Source organism: Hippoglossus hippoglossus, chromosome 13 (assembly GCF_009819705.1).
Source record: "Hippoglossus hippoglossus isolate fHipHip1 chromosome 13, fHipHip1.pri, whole genome shotgun sequence".
In the NCBI taxonomy this organism is placed as follows: domain Eukaryota; kingdom Metazoa; phylum Chordata; class Actinopteri; order Pleuronectiformes; family Pleuronectidae; genus Hippoglossus; species Hippoglossus hippoglossus.
The window spans coordinates 4,063,868-4,089,145 of NC_047163.1; the positions used below are offsets into that span (position 1 = coordinate 4,063,868).

General features: G+C 45.9%; 1 protein-coding gene across 1 annotated transcript in view; it reads right to left on the reverse strand.

Moving 5' to 3' along the window:
* Positions 1–23,556, reverse strand: part of nectin1b (nectin cell adhesion molecule 1b) — a 74,155-nt gene extending 50,599 nt beyond the window's left edge. Inside the window, exon 1 of the mRNA XM_034603889.1 lies at positions 22,997–23,556. Within this exon, the coding sequence (XP_034459780.1) occupies positions 22,997–23,048 (52 nt within the window). The 5' untranslated portion in view covers positions 23,049–23,556. The remainder of the gene's footprint in view (positions 1–22,996) is intronic.
* Between the last annotated feature and the right edge of the window lie 1,722 nt (positions 23,557–25,278).

A 25,278-nucleotide genomic window follows, 5' to 3' on the forward strand; every position in this document is an offset into this window, starting at 1 on the left:
GTTGTATGACTCCTTGTTGATGGGATGAATAAAACATGGGAGATGCAGGCATGTATCACCCTGACACAAGCTGGAATACATTCTTATCACAGCCTGTTTCATAAGCTGTTGAAACAATTCGACAATGAGGATCTTTTGAGTAATTAAAAAAACCCAAAAGCAACAATTTGTTCTTTAAAATTCTCAAATTTGGGGAAATGTGCAGTTTTTCTTATGTTTTATATCCTTCGTAATTCAATATCTTTAAGTTTTTCATCAAATAACCTGCAGACAGATTCATCAATAATAAAAAATCATGATTAGTTGCAGCCCCTTGGCCAAACATGTAAAAACTCAGCGCTGACATATAACAAAATGACTTCCTACCGAACACAACAGGGGGCCTCGTTAATACCAAAGCACATAAACAAGCCAAATTACTTGCATATGAGAATTTCTTCACTAATTTAGCAGCGTCCTGAAACCTGCCAGGTCTCGTTAAGAGTCGTCTAAGGTGCGCTTCTGCCACACAGCCCAGCTTTAGCGTTCCTACTTCTTTTATCATATTCAAAATGTGCCATTTTAAAAGATCCATAATTAATTCCTAAGTTCTGGTGGCCTATTTTGTTTGTTTTCTGAGCTGCTTTGTGTCAACACAAAAGGTCTCCTCCCCGACGCTGCCGCCAATCTGATTGGCCCGCGAGTCTCGCGAAAGCATCAACACCGCATCCCCCGTCAACACAAATTAGAGCTTAATTACTACAGAAATACCCATTCACCATTGTTTCCCTCCAGAGTGCTCCCCAGCGCCCCACCATCTGCATTTCTTCAATAATATTTATCATGTTGTACCGAGCAGCCTCGCTTTCCCACAATGCCCCCCCCCCTTAATAAGGCCCGGACCCCCAGATCCACGCTGCGTGTGGATAATTTCCCCCACGTCCATTCCAGTTTATTGTTTCATATACTCTACAGTGCTGCTCTTCCTCTAGGCGAATGTCCTCCTTTTTTCTCTTTTACTTCCCGTGGCCCCCAACAATCCCATCATAATGCTTTGCCAACACTTCTGTGTTCCATTAGCGTCTGGCATTCCTCCACTAATTGCATGAAACTAGGTCTGCAACCTCTTTTACACCCAATCAGTAGGGGGGGCCACAAGGGTTGCCTATCTTGATTATATGCCACCGGAGCTGGGGGGAGCGGCATCAGCGCAGATTCGACGAGTAGCTCAGGTGGGTGTTGGGGGAGGTGGGGCTGCGCTTGCCTCGCCGTGTCACCCTATTTGTCGTCACCGCCAGGAGTGAAAGGCGGCGGGGGGGTGGTGGGGGAGGTGGGCTGGTGACGAAGCCAATTATCTTCACCTATCTGCTGCTCCCTGCCAGCAGACATGTAATCTTAAACGGCCCCAGTGATCTCTGGGCCGGCTTTGAGCCCTTGGAGAATATGGTTTCACAGATGAAGCTGTCACAGGGAACAGCTTGCACTCGGCAGCGGGCTTTTCAGACGCTTCTCACCTGTCGCCTATTAGACAGTTATTTACAAAATCATAATTTCTTGGAACACACACACACACACACAGAGAAAAAGAAAACTAGCTTGTTAGCATTTTATCGAAAGGGCGACGTGCGTAACCACCTAGAGTTTGGTTACGCGAAAGAAAAAATTCCTGGCTTGCTTTGTGTCTTTGTTTCGTGGAAATGAAGACATGTGCCGTGGTGTATGGAGAAGAAAAGAAACAAATGATCGCAGCAGCGAGCTCTCGGGGATGGCGGAGTGGAATTTCAGCTCTGCAGCAAAGAATGGCAAGGTGGAGGGAGGGATGCTGTTACGGTTAAAGGATCGGGTGATGCAGTCAAAAAAGCTGGACTCCAAAGTCTCCCCGGGTTATTGCTATAAATAAAAGACACAGGGCCGGACAAACAAAACAGTTAACTTCTACCCCAAGGAGAAAGCTGAGCCTTCCTTCTGATGAGTCAGTCTTCCCTGCGGTCAGCAGGATATGAACGGCCTTTAGTTTCTCAACATTGCTGTAGCAAGTTCGCATTATGGAAGGACCTGAAGCGGCCAAATCTCCCGTATATTATCCCCACAGTCCACAAAGATACACAGAAGTGGCTAATGCTGGAGCAAAAGCTAAAACTAACACTTGAGATGGCTGCACCGGATAGTGAATCGCTAGACTGCACAAGAAACCTCTGTCTTTCCTAATGGCAGCAGTGAAGCGCCCTCTGTAGCCGCGTCGCACCCAAAGGAGAATGTCTGAAAAAAGAAAGTAGTGCGAGTCTCCACCAATGCACAAGTGAGTTTTTTACGACGTGGGTCAACTCTTTCAAAGCTAAATAAAAGACGTCCTCCCATCTGTGCCGAGTCAAAACAACCTGCTCGAGGATTGAAGAACCCCTCCCCCCCCCCCCCACGTCCCTTTAACCCCGTAGATAATGACAGCTTTATAATCCATCAGTCTGTTTAGGGCTCCGGGTCTGTCGACTATAGAAGTAAACAAGTGGGTATTCTTATTCTAATCGTTTCTCACAAAGCTGAGTCGATGTGAAGTGACACAGAAACCACAGAAATCCACAGAATAAGGAAGACGGCATTAGTGTGTTGTTTCTGTTTCGAGTTTCCTGAGAGTGTGAAAGTTGCAGGCTGTCGTAAAGGAGAAGTGAAATGGGAAGTTTCCACAGACCCGAGGGAAAACTTGCAATTTATGAACACAATGCACATTTCTTTAGAAATCTGAGGTTTTTCAGGGTTTCCGGTGAATCACAGTCGCTTCTGTGCACGAACATGACTAACTTGTGACTCTTGTGCACGTATCAACATGTCGGTTGCAGGTAGGGCGTCATGCCCTTTTGCATTTATCTGTATTCTCTTCGCTGCTGGGTTCAAAGAAGCACGTACTCGCTCGCACAGCCACCTCAGATCTAAAAATACCCTACATTTATATTTCATTTATTTCACTAGAAGCAAATCAAGGCAAGCTTTTCTTCTCGCTAATGGATCCCACACAATGAGACTGACTAGACATCAAAGTTGCGTAAAAAGGGCTTTGAAATGAGGCCATTATTGTAATTCTTCTCTTTCGGGTGCTGGACACATATTTGCAACACATTGTGACAGTAAATGTAGTCGTTCTTCTGCTTCCCTTTGGTTATCATCGCTCTACAGACACCTTTCATGTCTAAAACTTGCCCCGGCAGTTTAGGTGTTTTAAAATACTTGTTGTACACACGGGAACTAGTGTCACACAACGAAAAAGTACAGTTAAAAAAGGCTTTATATGAGACAGTGACGCTTCTTCAAGTCACTAATCCTGTAAGATTACATCCTCCAGGTGATACCTGCACAGGCACAAACACAACTGATCCACAACCAGCCGCGACACACCTAAGCAAGAAAGACAACTTTGCGTATCCGTAAACCCAACAACAGATCTGACCGCAGATATTCAGCGTTTTAACAAAAGCATTTTTTTCCTCCAGGGCAGCGAAAATGGATACAAGGTAAACTGAAGCAGCGAGATGAATATTATCATCACTTTCGCTCTCGAGGCACTTGGCCAATACTCCGCATTCAGGAGAATAACTTACAGTAAGAGACACTGGTTGAGGCTTTCGCTCTGGGACACTTCAACATGAAACTGGGTTGATGTTACATGTTAGATAAGTCGGTATCGAGTTATTGGTTTAACCTCAAACTTCAAATCCAACTAAAAGTTAAATCCAAATCCATTTTGTAACTATTCCAGTCATAAATATTGACAAAGACATTTGCCAAATATAATTTTTAAGCATCACAAAGGCGAATAAACCACAGAACGCTTCGAGGTACATTTCAATCTGATACTCAGTCCCAGTGGATCCTATCGATGGGAAGTTACAAACCATCAGAACCAGGCCAACGAGGTGTCGAGAGCGGTGCTGTAATCTGATTTTTGGGTTGGGCCTTTAAGTCAAGTCAAGCCTCCTCTCTATGGAAAACAGCCCTGTCAGGACCTGCGTGGTGGGCCCCTTCTTTGTGTCACTGTCATTTAGCATCTGCACCGGCCTGTCAGATAGAATGCCACCCTCGCACTGGCTGCTAGCCCCCGTATGAGACAGGATGCTGAACAAAGGCCCCGGGATGATAGATGATGTTATACAACGGCCACTGTTTTTGTCAGCGTACGAGGGGTGGTGGAGGGGGGGGAGGGGCCCTCTCCCTGACATCCATTGATGGATATGATTCTGAAAATATGTCAAGTGTGTGAGATGAAGCCATCAGAGGAGGCAGGGGGAATGAAAACAGGAACCTGACCATACACGCAAACATTTCAGGGACATAGGTTGAAGTAAGAAAATGTGAAAAATGTAAAATGTTTGTTCATAAAACGTCATGAAACACGTGCAGGGGGGAAAACATCTTCTGCAGCACGTGGGTTAACTTTGCAAAAAAAAACTACTGAAAACAATACTTTGTTGGAAACAGAGAAGGGAGGAGGGAGCAGCGTGAACAGGACTGTGACTGGGCAGAAACAGAAAAGGCCGGAGCCAAAAGAGATCAGCTAAAGATCAACAGAAAATCCAAGCAAGCAGATGCTGCAGAGCTGGACTCATTTTGCAGAGAGAAAAGGAAGAAAAAATAAAAAAAACTTTTAAGCCCTGTGTAAATATCTGTGCAGCCGCAGCTGTTGTGATGTGAAGATATTCACAAACACTTCCTCATCAGCACCGCTCCCCCCCCCCCCCCCACTTTCAACCACTGACAAATGCATTTCCTGGTGTTGAACGTTAAACTCCCGTGTCTCCTCCACGAGCTCCAGCGGGGTGCACGTGTGAGTCATGGCCACTGACGGGGGGGAGACAGAGCAAATGCCATCACGCCACACACAGAAAAAAAAAATAAACACACACAGCCATTAGCTATGTGAGCGGTCAGCTGAGTCTTCGGAGATGCAATCAAAAGGGGGGGGGGGTTTGGCATTTTACCACACAAACGCACCACGGGGAGATGGGAGATAAGCATAAAATAGATTCAAGAGTTTGACTGAGGTGACAACAGCTTGTGATGATTCGAGGCCACGAGACAGCAGCTCTTCACTCGGTACAACTTAATTCTCCAATGAGCTAAAAACACAATATCAAGACTTATTTATGATTCTATTTAAGAAAACAACAACTCGCCAAGAGCCGACATAATAGAAAATCTCAGTCGCATATCGACGCGCAACTCAAATACAGCCTATCGCAAGCAATACCATCTGAGACACAATGTGAACGTTACAGATCAGTGAAGCCGAAGGAATAACTATTTTGTTTCCCCCCCCGATGAAAATTGACAGCGGTAGCCCTGCTGTGTTGTGTAACAATCAGCAAGTACACAGCGTGAACGCCTAATGTCTACAACCACTTTCTTGACCCAAAGTAATAACACAGACGTGTTAAAGTAATTTCATGTGTTTTGTGCGTTTTCTATTTTGAACGACTTGGCCCTGAGCCGATTTTCAGACGTTCTCTGATCAGCTTCACTCAAAATGAAATTAGAAAAATACGCCTCATGCTTCACGATCACTTTCCTCTCCTGGTTTTCCATCGATACAATTCTTCCCTTCCTCTGCTCGTTCTGCATGCAAACACGTACAGTAGCCTCCCATCAGGCTGTTTCCTTTCACTTGCTTCCCAGCACATATCACACTTGGTATGAATGGCAGAGGTCAAAGCGCAGCAACAAAAGGAGACCAAGTGTTCTCTGAGTGCGACACACCTGGCAACAGCGCGTCAGCCCTCTAGATGAGTGTGATTAACCCCCCGGCCTGCGAGCTTTGTTTTTCTTCTGCAGGCATCTGCTCCAGTGAAGCTTCGCAGGCTGCAGGAGTTAATGTACTGGTGAAAAACGCAGGCCAGCTGCAATCTTTGAACGTCAAAGGAATGGGGGGGGGGGGGATGTGTGGCTTCCAAAGGGCGACGACACTAAGAGCTGGACAGCTGAGGACGGATCTGCCTGTGTTGGATCACCTTTGCCTGCACTGTCTCATAAAGACAGCGGGACATTTGTGCCAAACAGGTCAGACCCGGGGGGGCAGCAGCTTGTAAATAAGACATTAACCTCTGTGTTTACGTAGGAGAAATGTGTTTTCTTCATTGCAAAGTGCTTTTCCATGGCAGTGCAGCACACAGCTCCCTATGAGGGATGGGCGGGGGGGGGGGGGGGGGTATGAGGCCAAGAGTAATAAAGCATGTCACTTCTTTTCAAGGGATGAAAATATTAAATCTCTCCGTATTCAGAAAAAGAGACTTTCCTCTGCTTCTCTAAGCAACTTGATAGGAGGATGGGAAAAAAAATGTTTCTATCTAGGATATTTGTGCCGGGGAAAATCAATCAATTGGCTATTAGCGCTGAGATAAGTCGCTCTCTCATTACGCGGAGGGGAGCTGCACAGTGATGCGGCGGAGTGCACTTACTCGTGCACACAATGAGGTCAGCACGTGACCCCCCTCCAGTGCTGGGCGCAAACACATCCCTGCTGCAGAGCTCTGGGCGAAGCGTTAAGGACCATCTGACTGAACCCTTAACGTGATGCCGCCCCCCTGACACATCGCGTTGCAGTTGTGTGCATGTGCGTTGCTAAAAATACCTCCACACATGCAAGCACGCTCCGGAGGATTGGATAGTGTAGTAGTAGCTCGTCGCCGTGTGACTGCGTGCGAGGCGGCTTTGCGTGGAAAGGAGGAGCCTGCGCACACTCCTTTGTGATGCGTGAGCCGCAGTCATGGTCCCTGAGCTCATTCAGCCTCTTGGATATATTCATTCCCTGCGATACTTAAAAACATATAATAGGAAGGGGGAGGAGCAAACAGCTTTATACTAATAAATCACACAGTGAGTCTCCCTGTGGAAAGGTTACACATTTCTAATTCCTAAGTCGTTTATTCATCTTGCTGGGATTTTCCACAGTAGAGCCTTTGATTTACAACACATCAACGGACTTCTGAAGAATTGTTGATTCATAGGAGGCCGACAGCCACTGACAGTCTCCTATGAATGCTAATCGTAAATCTAAGGTTCACGTCACGGTGCTGAATAATCTGAAAGACAGAACCCGTCAAGAGTATCAATTAAATAAATTAAAAAACTGCTACAGGAAGTCGCCCCATGACTTTATTACCTGAGTGAGACAACAGGCACTTGATGCTTTACTCCAAACTTGAAGTGAATACAAAATACACACAATAATTCACCTTGCCGCTTTTAATTCTTTTAATTAAACCTTTGTTGAACCGGGCAAATCAGCTGAGAGCAAAATTTAGTTTACAGTAATGACTCGGCAATTAAAAAAAAAAACAGCGGCTGAAGAAGCTGCAATCAGGTGACAAACCTGTAGGGACAAGTTTTTACTCTCCTGCCAAGATTGAGCAATAATCAACAATTATGCGGATTCACATAAACCGGCATTATCGTGGAACAGTAATGCCTGTAATCCTCTCGTTATTCACAAAGTACTTTCACATCCACCGCATGAAAATCAGCAGGGCCCATCTCGAACGAGCTAAACAAATGAGTCTACACATGCAGTACAAAGGGCTTATTCATGCCTGGGAGACACTGCCACCCATCCTAAATATGCCTTTAATTCATAATACAACACAGCCTCTAATGGCAGTTTTCATTGGTTCTCCGCTTACATTTCTCCACTTCTTTCAAATTACAAAAAAGAGGAAAACGATTTGTCAGATGAGACGTCCGCTCAAGGTGTGTGGGAAGTCAAACCCTCAGCGGTGCAAAGAAGAAGCCTTTCATTTCTGCCTTTTGTTTATCTGGCAGGGAATTTTTTGAAAAGGATATCATTCATTATTCAGACCGTATTTTGCAGAACGCCGACTCTTAGCTGCTCTTAGTTTTTAGAGCCACTCTTTCGTGTGAATGTTAAATAAACCAGACCTCTGCTGCAGGGGTTACCTTGCAAACGCATGACATGTCATTCCTACGCTGAATAGAGAGCCTCCACAACAGCCCTGTGCTGTGAACACTATCACATAAATAACACAGCGTTCTGAACAGCCCACACAAGAACTGCTCCCATTTTTTAACATAATGTGCACTCGCCTTCATTTATCCAACAGTTGCCCATTTTCCTTTACCCACAGTGAAACTGCAGCCGTCTTCACAGGCAGCTGTACTCAACCACTTCCTCCTGCTGGGATTATTTTTGATCTTGTGGTGACACAGGACTGAAGATGCTCGATGGTCCTGCAGGTTTATTCTCAAAACATGCGTGTTTATCTTACGTGAAAGGACAGCGGCCGCTGATGATTGCGAGTCAAAGGGCGATGTTTGGATGATTTGCGGTTGCTGCACTGCGGGGGAATTATGAAAACCGGACAAACCAGGATGTGAACAGGACCGTGCAGATATTGCTGATTTTGTCTGGTTGGATTTTTTAGCTCTGTTTTTATCTTTTATGTTTTGAAATCAATGCCATAAACTCCTGGAGGGATTTATAAGTCTGCGATACGTCCAATTATTTTACAGATACATACAAACTTGGTAAATGGCTTGAATTTCACACTGCATGAGCAAGTTGTCACTATTCATCTGCGAGAGGAAATGTACCCAGTTCTCTCAGCACCCTGACGTGTGTGTGTGTGTTTGAGTTATCAAAACCTGGAAGGTGCAATCAAACAACAATCAAATAAAGCACATCACTGAAGTGTGCACGCCTGAACAAACAGCAATGTCTTAATCCGTGTGGTAAGTAGTCGCATCCTCCGATGGCACCGTGTTTCTGCTTGACGGATTCTCTGAGCTCGAAGCGTGAAAAGCAGTTGTGGATGTCAAGATTCCCCTGACACTCATTCACCGATGATCAATTTCCCATCCTCCATCCTCTTGCCTGCCCTCACACATCAGCATCAATTCAACACAAGTAAATACAGTGAGTGGCTTAATGCATTTTCCCTCTCCAGGGATTCTGAGGACCAAAATGGCACCGGGTAGGGTAAATAAATAAATATTCAGCTGAGTGGTTGAGTGGATTTCATTCTGTTGACTGGTGAACAACTTTTCTTCCCCTCTGCCGTTCCATAAAAAGGGAATTAAATTCTTTTTGGTGTGGGTGCTTCTGAGCATAAACAGCCACGGACGCGGCTGCAGCAGAGGGTCCGGAGCCGGATGAGACTAAAAGTAGCTGTAAAGCTCAGTTCAAATAAGGAGAGGAGGCAGGCGTCCCTTGTTGAACAAATCAAAAGGCACCACTGTCGAGTCAGCGTGTGCACTTAAGGAAGGGTAATTAAGAGTCCTCTTGCAGCGTGGCGTCCATTCAAACTGCAATCAGCAGTTTGGCAACACAAGGACTCTGAAAATCACTTCAGCCGACGAGCTCCGTCCACACTGCTCCGCCATGACATAATCCTTTGGGAAAGACAGTTCATTTACCATCACTGCACTGCCTCGTGTCAAGCTGTACGTGTGCTGCCCCTTTGACAATGGAAGGGAGCAACATTCAACCCAGTTTAAGACGTGCATACAGACTCTTTCATAGCACAACGTCGTACGATTTGATTAATCTCTCCCAGCGCATAATCTACAGCGCTGCCCGCAGAGCGCAGCGGTTCTCACCCCACCTCTGCAGCAGCTCTGGATAAGCTGTGATAGGACGAAGGGCACGCTGGCAAATACAACACTGCCTCGACATCATGACCTTGACTTTGAGAGGCTGTCTCTCTCTCTCTCTCTCACTCTCACTCTCACCCTCTGCTGAAAAAAAGGGGCCCGGTCCTATTACAGGCGCTGGGAACATTGTCTTGTTAACTTGAGCTCTGGCTGTACATTTTGGGCAGCTCCGAGATCAAATGCTCGCCCGGAGTATAAATTGACAGAGCGAGCTTCCCTGTCACAGCCTCCTGCGTTCCTCTGTCACTGGTGGGTGACGGAGGAGCAAAGTAAGCTGTCTGAGGCATCTATGCAGATAGTGACGGCATCAAAGTCGCTGGATGCTGACAGCCGACGTGGGAGGTCTGACTCTTGTTAAGGAAACCAGTGGAGGCGCACTGTAAGTCAGGCAGCACCTTGTAGTGGAGGAGATGTACACCTGACGCCATAGTTTGGTCTGTCTGCCATGACATGTGGACGCCTACCGAAGAGGGTGGTCGTCTGCAACAACACCAATTGTTGACCCTATTGGTAGTAAGAGTGCTGGAGGCTGTGTCATGTGATAAAAGCTGAAATGTTTATTTGGATAAAATAATAATTCATGAAGCCAAAACACCAAAACATTGTCTGTTTCCCAAATATCCCAAATTCGTTATTTGTGATTACTATAAATGGAATACCTTCTGGATTTTGGACTGTTGGTGAAATATTTTAAGACGTCTTTTTATTTTATGGGTATCTATCAGCATACGTTCAATATTAATAAAAGCAGCTAGGACTCCACATAAGTGACAACGACAACTAATTCTCGAAGCTTCACCGAACTTTATAACAGGTGAACAGCTCTTTGTGCAGCTTTGGGGGCTTCAGGTTTCAATTACTGCAGCTCACTTACACAGTTTCACAAAGAAATCTGAAACCAGTATAACCACAGCATCCAGTAATGCAAATAAGTATTTTTTTTTATGATGTAATGTAAACCGAAGCCAGAGTTCTAACTTTTTTATATTCAAAGTAGCAATTTCTGCATCACTATAACCAACTCGTGTGGCTCCCCCCCCCCGACAGCTCAGTGGCACAGACAAGGCAGCAGATGCTTCTGATCCAAACTCCACCGGATTACTAATGAGGAATTGACCTATAAATGGCACTTCTGAAATGACATCTACCAATACTGACCTTTGAAAGAGGAGTAAATATATAGTGTGTCTCCCAAAGCACAGCAATATGCACGTGCCAGAGGTCAACACCAAGACTCCATCAGACCCACTTAAGTGGAACATTCTCCTGGAATAAAATGCCACATTTAACTATTTGACCAAATGATCCTGTGGAGCAGGCGCGGAATATCTGAATGTTTAAACAACACGCGGGCCGGCCTTGATGCGAGTGCAGCCGACAGACTGAGGAGCAAAAGGGCGACGGAGCCGCGCAGACCGGGGCTCTGAAATACGCCTGAGTGTTAATTGGAAACACAGCACAACTGCTTCCGCACCGAGGCGTGTCATTGGAAGGGAAATAAGCAGGAGCAGCAAAATACACAAAGACACTCGCGAGGATGAAGGAACACAGCTCAAAATGATCAGAGCCGGCAGATGAGACGACGCTAAATACACATCTGGCCGAGGCAGTGTTAACTCTGAGAAATCGCCCTTTCGTCTAAATAAGCCCACATGGCAGAAATTAAACGTGTAATTTAGCAAAATCCAGGAAACTATTTAAGAAACTTTCATATTAATGCAAAAAACTTTTATTCTAGTTTATTTGTGTCCAATGTCTATCATCATTCAAACATGTCTCAGTTTCAGGTAAACCTCTCAGGGCCTTTTGGAAAAACTTGGATTATGAACCCTGATGAGTTGTTTTTGTGGAGATGCATGTTTTCCCCCCTGACAACAACTGTTTCGGATGCAGGTGTAATACTGCACTGTCAGACGATACAGTGCTGGTGCCCCTATGACTGTCCAGCACCCTACCCCCATTCCCTGACCTCTATTTCCCTGTTGGTCAGTCCGCGGCAAATCCGAAAAGCCTCCCAGCATCTCCATGGTGACGGGCCTCAGTCGAGCAGATGGCCTCAGTGTGCCGCGCGGCAATTAAAGAGGGAGCGACGGGCAGGGGGAAAGAAAGTGGGTCACGATCGGGGGGGGGGGGGGAGCAGGGCCGGCAACGTGAAGCTGCCTCTGCCTCGGGTCCTCGCTTGCTCGGTTGTATGCGTTTTTTTCGCACACTCTGCGACGCACACACACACAAACGCGTGTTCATGCCTCGGTGAACTCCTTCCCGAGTCTTCCCAGCAAAAACAAACACCCCACCCCACGCCAGTCACACAGCGTCAGCAGTGTGGGAGTGAAACGAGGGGGGGGGAACCAGGGGAAGTGTGGCGCATGACCAAACTGCCCCCGAATCTCTCACACTCACACCGAATCTCTGGGTCTGAGAAACTTCCAGCAGAATTACACGCGCTCAAATCCCACCAACCAATCAATAGGATTAACCCTTTAAATCCCACGTAGCGACATGCAGAATCAGCTCCATCTTGGATTATTTTCACCGGAGCGTCACTTACTTTACTTCTTTGTTGTTTTTTCTTTTTTCTACAGCTTAACCGATATTTGACAAACAGCAGGGATGAAACACACCCTTGACAACGTGCGGCAAATCCAATCAGCTTTATCCCAACCGCCATCTCTGCCGAGGAGTCAATTGAAACACGGGACTAACATTTCATCTCGACTTGAACTCCCTCGTTATGAAAAGATCTGATCGAGCCCCTGAATCACTCAGCGCTCAAATTACACACACGGCTTTAATTGAACTAATTCAGCAGACAATAGGATCTTTTAATTAAATTTACTGTTTTATGCGTCGTAATATTCTCACAATTACGTGAGAGGCAACACGTTTGCTTGGAGATGGCTTTAATGGAGAATGTAAGTTGTTGTTTTTTGGGGGGGGGGGGGAGGGGGGTCTGATGACCTCCCGCGTAGAAACAGAAAAAAGGCCTAATGGGCTGGAAAACATTGAATGAACTTTTATTTGCTCGAGTCTTTTCGTGCGGGGAGCAGCCCTCGGTGTGCCGACATGGAACTCCAGCCAAGAACACCATTTCAAGGCGAAGGCGAATCACCCTTTGGAACGCAGCCCTCGTTCACGAACAGCATGACCCTCTACAAACTCCCATCCCCCGCAGGGTCTACGTGTAAATATCCATTTCCCCCTTTTCCTCTTTACATTTACACTTTTGTTCCCCGTGAATTTTTAGAAGAAAGGTACAATCCTTAAATCCCAGTCTGCAGAGCAATTTAAAAACTTGGCAACCTGAAGGGGTCTGCAGGTCGTAAGGAGGAAGGTGTTTCATGGGATTTGCTGCAGCGTTAAACCGCCTCTGTATCGAGTTTCTCATTCCAACATTTGCTCCTCTTTAGCTTCTATTTCCAGTTGCCTAATGCTGACAAAGAAGGTACGCGGAGCGCTGGGAACAATCGCACGTCCCTGCATCCATTTCGAATAGAAATCTACGACGCTCGGGCTCAATGAACGCGGCATATTGTTAAAACGGGAGACGAAACTCGACTGGGATACATCAATAGAGGCAGGAAAATGCTCTCTTCACTCCCACTCTTCATCTGTGAGACTATGAGCTATGTGGGTGCCGGGTCAGCCGGTGGGTGTTTTGCGGCCACTTATATCTGCATAACTTATCATCATAAACGTTGTAACTCATACTGTCGACACATGGGCGGGAGAGGAGGGGGAACCCTTGACCCAACAACCTTCTGTTTCTCTGCCCCGACGTGACATTCGGCTTCCTCGTGGCTCAACTGACAACCGTGAACTACAAAACGGGCCCGTGTGATTCCTTTACTGCTTATCAAAGAACCTCTCCAGATTCCTGACTGGTTAATTCTACTTGCAGACCCGTAGCCAAGCAAGATGTGTGCTGCCAGAGTGGAAGCTCCCATGTGGAAACCACAGGCAAATTTATTCAGCTGGAGGAGGCAGGGAGAAGTGAGAAGGAGGCGGAGGGGAGAGGTGGGAGGGCAGGCATTTAATACGCAGCTATTCTGCATTAGATATTATTAGCTTCAGGGGAAATAGTGAAAAGTAACCCAGACCAGACATAATGCCCGCGCCGACTAGCCGTCAGAGCGGGGCCAGCTATGACCTGGATCATTCCATAACCTTAACCAAAGGGTTTTAACCGTGGCTCAACCTTCCCCTTTGTCTTACTTTAGTTACCTTGACAGACTTTTCTTGAGCCAAACCCTACAGTTTATTTGCCAAGTGTTGCTACAGCAGCAATATCAAAGTAAAAAAAACATCAGCAAAACATTTAGCAAAAATCTGGAAATGTGATTATCGTGTCTAATTCTTTTAAGAGCAACATTCAGCGAGGAGACATTAATTCTTCTGTCCAAAAACAATAAAACAGGTAAATGCAAAACAGCTGCAAACAAACACAAGAGAGTCGAGCCCGGGCAACGTTACAGAAAATACCAGCGTTACCATATATATGTTGGCATTAAAGGAAACCAGTATTTTTTAATTTCCTGGGCTGTAACCTTTCTTATTTGACGTTAGTACCTCTGTCAAGGAGGTTATGTGTTGTCGGTTTGTTTTTTAAGCGAGATTACACAAAATCCACTGGACAGATTTTGCTGTATGGCTCAGGGACGAACCCATTAACCTCTGGAGCATGTCCAGGATTTTTTTCTACTTTATCTAACGTTGCGTTTTTTCAACATTTTCACCGTTTTCACACGGAAATAATTCATGGTTCTTTGTAAAAAAAGAACCATGAATTATTGGAATCCGGTGCAGCTTGATTGGATTCAATGCGACAGTTGGGCCTTGGCAGAGTTATGCTCTCCACTGAGGGACATTCTAGATTTTAGTTTTACTTACCAGTAAGTATCATAAGTTGCTGTCTTCTTTCACAATCAAGTGTTTTTATTCATATACGATACACTGGTACAGTTGGTCCTGAACACAATGCATGATTGGGATTACTGCAGTAGTCCAACGTGCACTTTATGTGATGGAAACCTTAAGCATGGAGGTCGCTGCATGTGCACTTCTTCTATTCATTAGCACAAGTCTCTTTGGTTCATGTTCTTATAAGATGCTCCTGCTCAAAACTACTAAATATGCACACTACAAGTTGTTTTCCATCTTTTATTGACGTGTTGCATTGAATGTTTAGTTGAAGCATAGCACAGCTATACACCTGGCGGCCTTGTGTTCACGCATACAAGTCAATACTGTTAAGTAGGTGCAGTTCTAACACAGACCAAAGTCTGTTGCAGCTCGAGATAAAGGGATAGACAGAGCAGCTTTCCCTGCACTGAGGTGGGGGCGAGGGTTTGGATTACTTCCTGGTTTTCGTCTAAATACGAAATCTGCTGATAACAACATGCACTGCAATGCCATTTAAAAAGAGGAGGGCATAGGAGGGTTAGGTGGAGGCCATTCGGCACACCTGACTTCCTGAAAACAATGCAACTTTGGATTTGAAACTCAGCCAGGCTTGAAACTGGGGAATCGATAGCAGACTACATTAGTTGCTTTGGCATAGACCCCACTAACAAAACGAGGGATCGATGCCAAACTGCAGACCACCTCTTTGTTCATCTTCATCTCTCAAATGCAAAGTTGAACCATGTGCACTACAACAACAAAAAAACCAGGCAGACTGGAGAATATGTACCACTCATGTGGCTTGACCTCAATCTCACTTTAATGACAAGCGCTGGGAAACCATCATCGTGTCGGCGGCGGCGCAGGTGGAGGGGAAGAAATAATCGGCGAAATGTTCAGAGAAAATGTTCCTGCATAATCAAGCGGAATCCTTCAGAATTGAGCAATTATCTTAAAAGTCTATCACAGCCGGGAAGGACTGTGCAAACACAAATGAAAGACGCACAAAGAGAAAGTGCGACAGACACAGAGCTGACCTGTTATCAGTCATATTTTGCGAGTCTGTCTGCGCAGGATGAGGGCACTAAGGAGCTTTGCACCAAGCTGCAGCACACTGGGAGCTTAGCTATATGTCAGGGGGAATAAATAAACCTGTGTTTTCTAAGCAACCCCCCCCCCCCCCCCCCCCCCCCCCACCCTCGTACCACCAGCACTACCGCTGCACCCCCGCCCCCCCCCTCTCCAACACTCCCATTTACAACCACGCTGTTGCTTTGAAGCACAGTCAGCTCCCAGGGAGACATCGGCGCGGAATATTAAATGAGTGAACACTATCACTCATTAAAAAGGGAAACATTTCATGAAACAAACCCCCTTTTGTACCAAGTGCTAACCGGGCCGACTCCCGGCACACACCACCCTCAAAGGCAGAGCGGGGGAGACGGGGGAGACAGAGACAGAGTGGGGGGGGGACACCCAAGTTTGTAGACAGTAAGAGAGGAAAATGTAAAGTCCCTGGCAGGAGATCAGCTCTGAGCCTCGTGAAAAAAAACCCCAGCTGATGTGTCACAGTGACGGAAATTCCGATACCACTCTGACTCCGAGCATTTTCCCGCATTGAAAGATTGGAGCAGCTGCAAAATATTTAGGAAATGTTCGATATTTTCATTCTGCGAGCGTATATATATATTCCATTTCAGCCCCACGGCCCTGGGGGGGTATTTATCAGCGGACGGCATGCGCAGTGGGTGAGCTGGGAGGCTAATGGGATTGACAGATATGTTTTATATTTAAAGGCAGTGCAGATGTTTTCAGCTGCAAGTTGCTTTTGTGCAAACAGGCAGCGTCGTATAAAGTGACGTGTTTGAGGCCACGAATGCTTCTGCAGAATGTGCTCTTTGAAGGATGGAACATTTTTATTAATAAAAAGAAGAAGTGTCAGAAACAAAAGAAATTTAATAGAATGTGTCTTTCAAATTGTTACGACAGGAGGAAAAACAGTGCAGAGGATATTCTTAACTTTGAAAACTGTATTACACTGCCATCGTTAAAGCAGCGAAGAGAGACTTCTATCTGATGTAAGGTCTATACGTGCCCAATATACAGGATACAACAAGTGATGCATTGGTCTGACACCGCACAATAAGAGGCAGAGCTGCCGGGCCGGCTACTTGTCAGGAGACTGAACAAAATTCAACTGAGTCAAACGGCAGAAAACGTGGTAACAGCATCAACTTGTCCATCAAAGCCACAAGACGGATCACAGTCCACCGTAACAAGAAACTATAGAACCTGGACGTGTTGACCTGGATGAGCGTGAAGCCAACGTAACTAAACATTCAAACTATAATCAAGTCAGTCTGTTTAAAATCTCTGTGTGTATATTGGGCTCCATCCACAGTAATATGATGATGTCCCGTCCAGCATCTCAGCTCCTATGTCTGATATAACCTCCAACACACCTGAAAACACATCACATGACCGTTCACATACAGCGGTCACGTGTGTGTCAGTGCACACGTGAAGCAGATTGTCTACTCTGCAGAAAACAAGGCAACACAACTATTAATGAAAAACAGACCCCGGGATTTCTTTTCACGAGGCCAATTGGGAGGTTGGAACTGACAGTACAGGTCAGCAACGCCATAACGAGTCATGGCCCATAATAGTGTCATAGTTTCCAAAGTCTGTGTTGCAGAGTTTGTCCAAAAGGGTCAATTTTAGAAACACCAGATATAAACAAAGGAAAAGTGATGCATTTTAAAATGACTCAGAGTGAATGGAGCACCAGTGACTCTTGCTTGATGTTTTTTCAGCAGCTCTGGTATCAGCCCAAAAATCAGCAAACCACAACAGACTTTATCCTCCACTTTCAGGGATCAACTATTGTCTTTATCCTCCGTTGTTCACTGACTGGTTATTACTTCTTCTCTGCTCCTTAATGGAGCAACATCAGTCCAGCTGCCTGTTGTAAATTGACTTGTTCTGGCAGTCCCACAGGGAAAAGGGGGGGAGGGGGGGGGGTGTACTGATCAGATCTGCTTTGTTTTAAAGTCCTGCAGCCTTAGGAGAAAGACCAGGAATTATCCACTCTCTCAATCCCAGATCAGCCTGTGACTGGATGCCCCGGTTGTAAACTTGGACCCAGTTTGCAAAGAACACTTTTCCCCATGTGATTTTTTTTTTAAAGTGGAAAAGAAGAAAAATACAAGATGAACCCATAAAAAATAAACATTAAAATGATGCATTAACAGGTTGTGTTCCCTTCACACCACAACTTGGAACAACATAGAAACTGATGCAGCCATTGCAAAGAAATGAAAATCATTTATTTTCACTGAAATGACTGATTACAGGTAGTAACTATAGTAACTGAGCACTCAGGGAGAAATAGTGCTCAGAAAGTCTACAAGCTGCTGCCAAGCCAAGACGGTGTCACATAAAAACAGTGCAGAACCGTCTGAATCCCTCCGACATGCGAGATTATTTACTTTGTCTTCTGAGGAGATTTACATCAACTCAGGAACCATAATAAGCCGACTCGCGGATGCTGGAACAGCCATCTGACGAACGCCAAGGAAAATATGGAACAAGTGTAGTCAGTCGATGCCATTTTCATTCTCAAGAGCCGAGCAGGAATTTAACCATTTAATCCCTTTACAAGGATCGGCTAAAGAGAAAGAATGACTCGACAGATTAATGCCACATCAGGAAAACTCGGGGCGAGATCCGATTCCTCTTTATTGATTTCCCCCCTTTTTCCTTACTTGGGCTGAAACAGAGAAGAACGTCAAGGATCTGAAACAGAAGAACGTCAAGGATCTGAAACATAACATCGCAGCTGCAGCGTGATAAGCGAGTGCGAACGTGATAAACGTGTTTTCCATCCTGATCCAGCGTGATGACTGTGTGGAATGAAGGCGGCGAAGGAACAGGAGGGGGACATCTGACAGATACTGTACATGAAAACAATAACACGCTGCAAACACTGCGTATGATACCGAGCTGCATGTTCTGACAGAAACCAGCTCTCTGGTAACCTTAGACAGCCGCTGTCTGGGACAAACATCACTTGTGATATTCGACTAAACTTCCCTGTTCCCGAAAATAGCTCCATTCAGTGACGAGGGGATCAGATCCAGACTATTTCATCATCACAGAGATATGCAGAGGAGCTGTAAGCTTCTCACTCGAGGCCCTGAAACATTAACTCAATCCCAATCCTGCATATAAAACTCCAAACAATCGGAAAAAGGGATCTTTATTCAACAGTCATTCACTTTTTAATACTATTGGTGCAGTCTTCCGCACGCAGAGAACACTCCAGTTTGTCATAACCTTTTCATTATTTAGGCTCAGTGCTTAACGTCTTGTTTTATTCATATATTTTTGTGATATTCAGCCTCCACGCAGAGACCACAGGGTCTGGAAATGTGCGTCAGGAGCTTACAAAGAAAACCGAGAATGGATCGACCACTGTGACAGAAAGTTAGCTCCTTTAAACAGTTTGCCATTGAAAAGATTTAAATAACTCTGGAAATTAACGAAGGGCTACTTAATTTCCAGTAAAGCAGACAAAATAACAGAAACTTTGCAGAGACATTTCACGCGGTGTTTGCAGAGGGATTTTCCTAAAGAGCCCGACAGCAGAACCACAATGAGCTAGATGCTCAAAGAGACGACGTCTGAGTGGCCGAGCGCCTCCATTAGTTCCTATGGCAAAAGAGAAGCTTAATCTCCTGTCAGCTCCCCTCAAGCTCGTCTCCCAGGACTCCCGCGCTCCCTCTCTCTCCCATCCATCACCTCAGCGGGGACCAAAGGGAGACTCCCCCAGGGAATGGAGATCAGGGCAATTTGCATTCACACTAACCATCAACGCTCAACAATCCCACAGTGGCTCTCTCTCTCTCCGATATCACAACTGTCATCCAGGATGAAATACAAAATGCCACTGCAATTACAGTTTCCCTTCAAAAGGAAGAGTGAAGATGAGCAAAGTTGAAATACTAATTATAATGTTCCAATGGGGGGGGGGGGTGGGAGTGGCAGTATTCCTTCATTTCTCCTGCATGTTTTCACTGCTCAACTTCAAATACCTACTTTGACAGTCTTCATGAACATACATGCAGTCGTCCTTGATACCCCCCCCCCCCCCCCCCCCCCCCCTGCACCCCCACTACCCCCGACTGTTCAGTCAATCAATCGGCGGAGCTGAAGCAGGTGACATTTCGCACACAAAGGCAGACGTCAACGTGCTTCAACTGAAAAACAAAAACACGCCGCAGCGGCGCAGCGTGTGACCGTTTGTCGTGAGTCAAAACGAGCTGATGTGTGTCGCGCTTCGGTGACAAGCTTGCGCACGGAAATCAGGTAGTGAGCCGTGCAATTAACCCTAAAGAGTCGAGACAATAAACCTGTCGATCAGAGGGAAACAGGAAAACATCGCCCGCTGTTTACATCTCTCAGGAGACGTCCCGCGAGAGTCAGACAGGGACACGCAGAAATAATGCAGCTGTGCAGGGATAATACAGCAGAAAACTCAAAGCGGCGACCGCATGACGCGACCGACGGAGCTGCACAACGGGGGGTCTCCTGTAGAATTACTTTAGCACGCGTGGTGCCAAGTTATTACAGCCACTGTAATTCACAGCTACACAGTTTCCCAGCCAGAATAATAATAACACATTCAAAGTTGATGCTTGTCCACCATTCAGTATTTATTTCCCCAATGTTTAATCCAACTAAGATGGAGAATTAGAGCTGGAAAATCTCCTTATCCCGCCTCCGAGGGTGATATCTATAAGGGCTTGTACAGCAACAGGACCCGAGGACGGAGCCAAGCCATAAACAACCACCTGGTTGCAAACCCAATTCACACTCAATTAAATATCAGTCTGGAATCCTGCAGAGACCGGGTGATAATATAAGAGAGAGGGAACAGAGCTGCTGTTATTATTCACAGATCCATTATTCTCAATGTTCCTTTTATTTGATAATCTATTCGGCGAGCAGCTTGGAATATTTTCCCGTTTATGAATTTGGCACTCTCGTGTTTCCCACAAATGGTTATTACCATGACAGGCGCAAATGTTTTTCCCTGATGGATAACTGCGAAACGCGGTTTGCTGCTACTTGCATTTGTTAGGGCCATTCCCACTTGTTTGTGCCTGGGTAATGAGGGCAGAGTCTGGGACATGTTGAATATCAATTAGACCATCAAAGACGCTGGGGCATTTATGGCTACACCCTTTAACCTCAGGGTGGAAGACCGAATTCTTGTTTTTGCATGTCAAAAGAAAAAAAAAAGGTCCCAACAAAAAAGCTGGAATACAACTTATCCAAAGCCGTTCCCCTTCATGAAAACGTCTGAGGGAATGAGTTATGTCGTATTTTCAAATTTTAATATGCGCCGCGGCAATAACATAAGAAATAAAGAGCAAAATGTAGTATGAAGTCTAATTAGGCTCAGAAATCACCTCCTTCTTTGCTCAAATAAGACATTTCCACGACGCTTTAAGAGCAATTTTTGAGACATTTTCCACTCCCTTGACTGAACAGCATCAAAAGATTTCCACCACGAATCCCAAGGGAACCAGTTAATCCTGATCTTCTCCACAAGCAAAGGGATCATCTCAATGTAAATCAGACAGGGGGCTTTTGATCAAAGTATTCAATCAAGTCTTTAAACACATGACGCCACAAGGAGCCTCGCTGCGAACAAGGTCAGTATCTTTAGTTCTTCTCCTGCCCGGAAGGAGGTGAAGAGAAGAAGAAAAAAACAAGCTCGGATGAAAGAAAGATATTCAACCAGAAAAGACTTTTAAGACTCATTAGGCGAGAAAAGGGATCACTGCAGCCGCGGATCACTAAAAACACCGACGTTCTGCCGTCCATTCTAAACACGATCTGACATTTCTTGACCACACTTGACCCTCCTTCCTTCCATTCCTCGTTTTTTTGAAAAGGGGGCGCCAGACAAGAAATCGCAGGTTCCAAAAATGTAAACAGACCAGTAAACTTTCGGGCTAAGCCTTTAAAAGCCCCCCTCTGCATAATGGATCACAAACACGCACATGCGTGAACGCGTCGTCGTTCGCTATTGGCTTGTTTTGTTTTCCAACGGGGAAGGTCGTCAGAATCATGATCCGTCCAATGAGATTCCATTACGTTTATTCATTGTGTGTTTTTCAAACGAGTGGATTCCTCTCTGGGAAGCTTTAATGTCAAGACGATCAATGTAGCTGCTGATATCAGTCAACTGTGTTTCCCTCACTCTCTCTCTATCTCTTTCTCTCTCTCTCTCTCACTCTCTCTCTATCTCTTTCTCTCTCTCTCTCTCTCACATACACACACGTTCAAATGTGTCTCCACCTTATAATTTAATGATTTGCGTTGTGGGGATTTGCTTTTTGTCCCCATAATGTGGCCGTGTAAACAGATTCCAGGTCCCAACAACATGAGTAATACCTGGACCACACACACACACACACACACACACACACACACACACACACACACACACACACACACACACACACACACACACACACACGTCTCCATGACTTCACATTGACTTTCATTGATTTCCTGGAGACTTATTCCAACCTTAGCCTAAACCTAGAATTTGTCTTCACTTCATCACACACACACACACACACACACACACACACACACACACACACACACTTGTCTCTCCATATTTGTAAGGACACTCATTGACATAATTCATTCCCTTGCCCCTTAACCATCACAACTAAACCTTAACCTTAACCTAACTCTTCTCCTAAAACCAAATATTAATCCGATAACAGCCCTTTGAATTTATGACGACCAGTTAAAAATGTCCCCAGGATGATGGTACTGAACCAGAATTGTCCCTCATAGCAATAGAAAGACAGACACACACACACATAGACGATTCTATGGAAGACAAATCTCATCCTAATCTGCGTCACCCTGGAAAAAAAAAAAACAGCTTTTCCTTCCCATTCACAATAAAAACACACGATTTACAAAGAGCTTTTTCGTCAAAACTGCAATTCACTTACTAATTATTAACCACATTTTAATAAGAGCCTGGAGAACCCGAGAGCAACAGGCCACTGGTTCCCATTGCAGAGCACCACTGGCCCCAGTTGTCATCACCATGAGATGTTGGGGGGGGACTAAAGGAGACCTCCACGGTTCGCACACATCGCCATCTGCCTGCAGCCCGCGCAACTCCACGATCTGTGCAGCCATTAATAAGTATTCTGCAGACATGGGGCTTGGATCCAAAAACACTTTCAAATATCCTCTCGCGCATTCACGTCGATCCACGCATTCGTGCACGAGTCAGTGGTGCAACATATCATATATACGCACACGCACACACACACACACACACATACTGGAGCAGGGGGTGAGAGGGGGGGGGGGGGGTGATGATAAAATGAGGTAGATCATGTCTGAGATGATTTCTGCGGCTTACCGTGAATGCGCAGCGCCAGCAGGAGCATCCATACCCCCGCACACATCGCCATGGCACCTCAGCTGTCCGGGGTTCTTCTCGGGTTGGATGTAGGGGCTCACTCCAGACGACAAAGACCGAGCATGCAACTTCTGCAAATCCCACTTCGGCTTCCCAGCGAGTCCACTACACTCCCAGTGAGCAGCGGCGGCAGCAGCAGCAAGCTTTCGCAAAACTCGAGGATCTCTGGCGCGCGTCACGGTGCCAAAGCATCAAATTTTTGTTGCGTCTTGCGGCTGCTGATGGAGAGTTTGTAACGCCCCCCCTCCCAAAAAAAATAAAAGTGGTCCGAGGCAGTGAGATCCGTGCAGAGGCGACGAGGAAGAGCTGGGGTCTCTGCGTCTTAGTTTAAACCATCCAGCCTTTGTTGCTCCATCCACCGCAGCGGGCTGCACAACTCTCTCTCTCTCTCTCTCTCTCTTTCCCCCCCTCTTCCAGAGCTGTGGAGCAGGGGTAAAAAAAAAAAGTGGGCGGGAGGTCCTCGATCGATGCCGCTCCGGGAAGTTTCCAACACTTGGGGAGTTCCTCCAGGCGGGGTGTGTGTGGGGGGGTTGAAATGTCGCCGGTTTCTCTTCTTCCCCCTGGCACCGCTCCTCCCGTAGTTCCCTTTAAGTTCCCCCCGGTTCTTCCAAAGGCTGCAGCCGGACACAGCTGGACACCCCAGGCCCGGTGAAGTTGCTGCAACTCAAAGGAGGGAAATAAATGGTGGGATGCGTCCCCCCGGGTCTTTTTATTATCACCTTCTTCTGTCTCCTTCTTCCTCTTGGATGGACCGCACAGTGTTGGCTTCACCCCGCGTTGCGCACTGCTCCGCTGCTCTGCCTCCACACTGAGCTGCTGCCTGCCGACTATCGCTTTGGGAGAGATCGGGATCGGGTGACGTTGTGCAAAGGGAGGAGCCTGGATTGTCCTGCAAAATAAAAAAAAATAAAAAAACTGAAAAGCATGGCCGGGGATAGAAGCACACAGCAGCAGCAGCCTGGTCCCTCCACCAGGAAGTGACTGCTCAACTTCTCGTGGCCCCGCGTTCGGAGCAGGGAGGTGATGCATCGGTGCGTAAAGAAAAGGGGGAAAATCAATGTGAGATTCTGCGGATAGATGTGGGAAGAGGACAGAGACACGAGTGTGTGTGTGCAGCCAAATGCTTTAGTGCATTACTGCAATGAATCATACACCTTCACTGTGGTGACCTCAACTATTGCTATTAATAGTGTAGCCTCCCCCCCCCCCCCCCCCTCCCCACGTGCTGGACACTCACCATTCACTCCCCAAGCTTTGATGCTCAAAATGAATTTAAATTAATCAGATGAATTAATTCCATTAATTTCCATTGATCAATTTAAATGGACACCTATATCAATGACCTTATTTAGGATAAGAAATCATTGTGATACTGGTGTTTACTTGAGTTTCTAATAGAATATCCCATTAATATTTCCTGTTTTCATATTACGTCATCACGTCCACTGCATCATACGTGCAACGTTACTTCGCCAGTTTTAAAAAGCCTAACTTGAAATAGTTTAATGTACGAGGCTACACGTTGCACTTATTTCGTTTTTATTTTTCCATTTTGTTTACACCCGTGAAGCTAATGTGTCATATGTCGATGTTGCAGAATGATTATAGACTATATGTAAAATACTCCACATACAAGTTAGGACATGTGTGTGTAGGGTCGTGGAAATTAACATACCTGTTTAATAGCGGATGGGTGTGTGTGTGTGTGTGTGCAGGGGGGGGGGGGGGGGGGGAGGTGAAATAGGCCGATTGGACAATCTGCTTTCTTTTTGGGAGAAACAAAGCTGCTCGTTCCCACGGCTCCATCACTGAGGCTGAGTCACCTAAACCACAGTGGATGCTAGCCTGTTAATTTTTGCGGTTCTCTAAATTGGAGGAAATGATTCCTTCGGGCGGGTGATGGTGGATGAGTCGAGCGTATGTCGGTTAGGACGCTTTGGAGCTGATCTACGCATCTTTACTCAACATGTCTTCGTCAGATTATTGCTTATTCCGAATTTGACCTTATCCAGGTAACCAGATAATGCTGTTTACATGGCCGTGTCTTATTGAGACTAATTGGGTTGGTATCAGAATATTGCTTTGGGTTAACATAGTCCCTGTGACAGTCATGAGCAGCGAGACCCATAAACAACGCACACCATTCATCATTTTAGGCTTTTACATCATTCACCTCTAATTGGTTAAATAAGTGGGAAATGTCTAATGTTTTCCATGTGTCA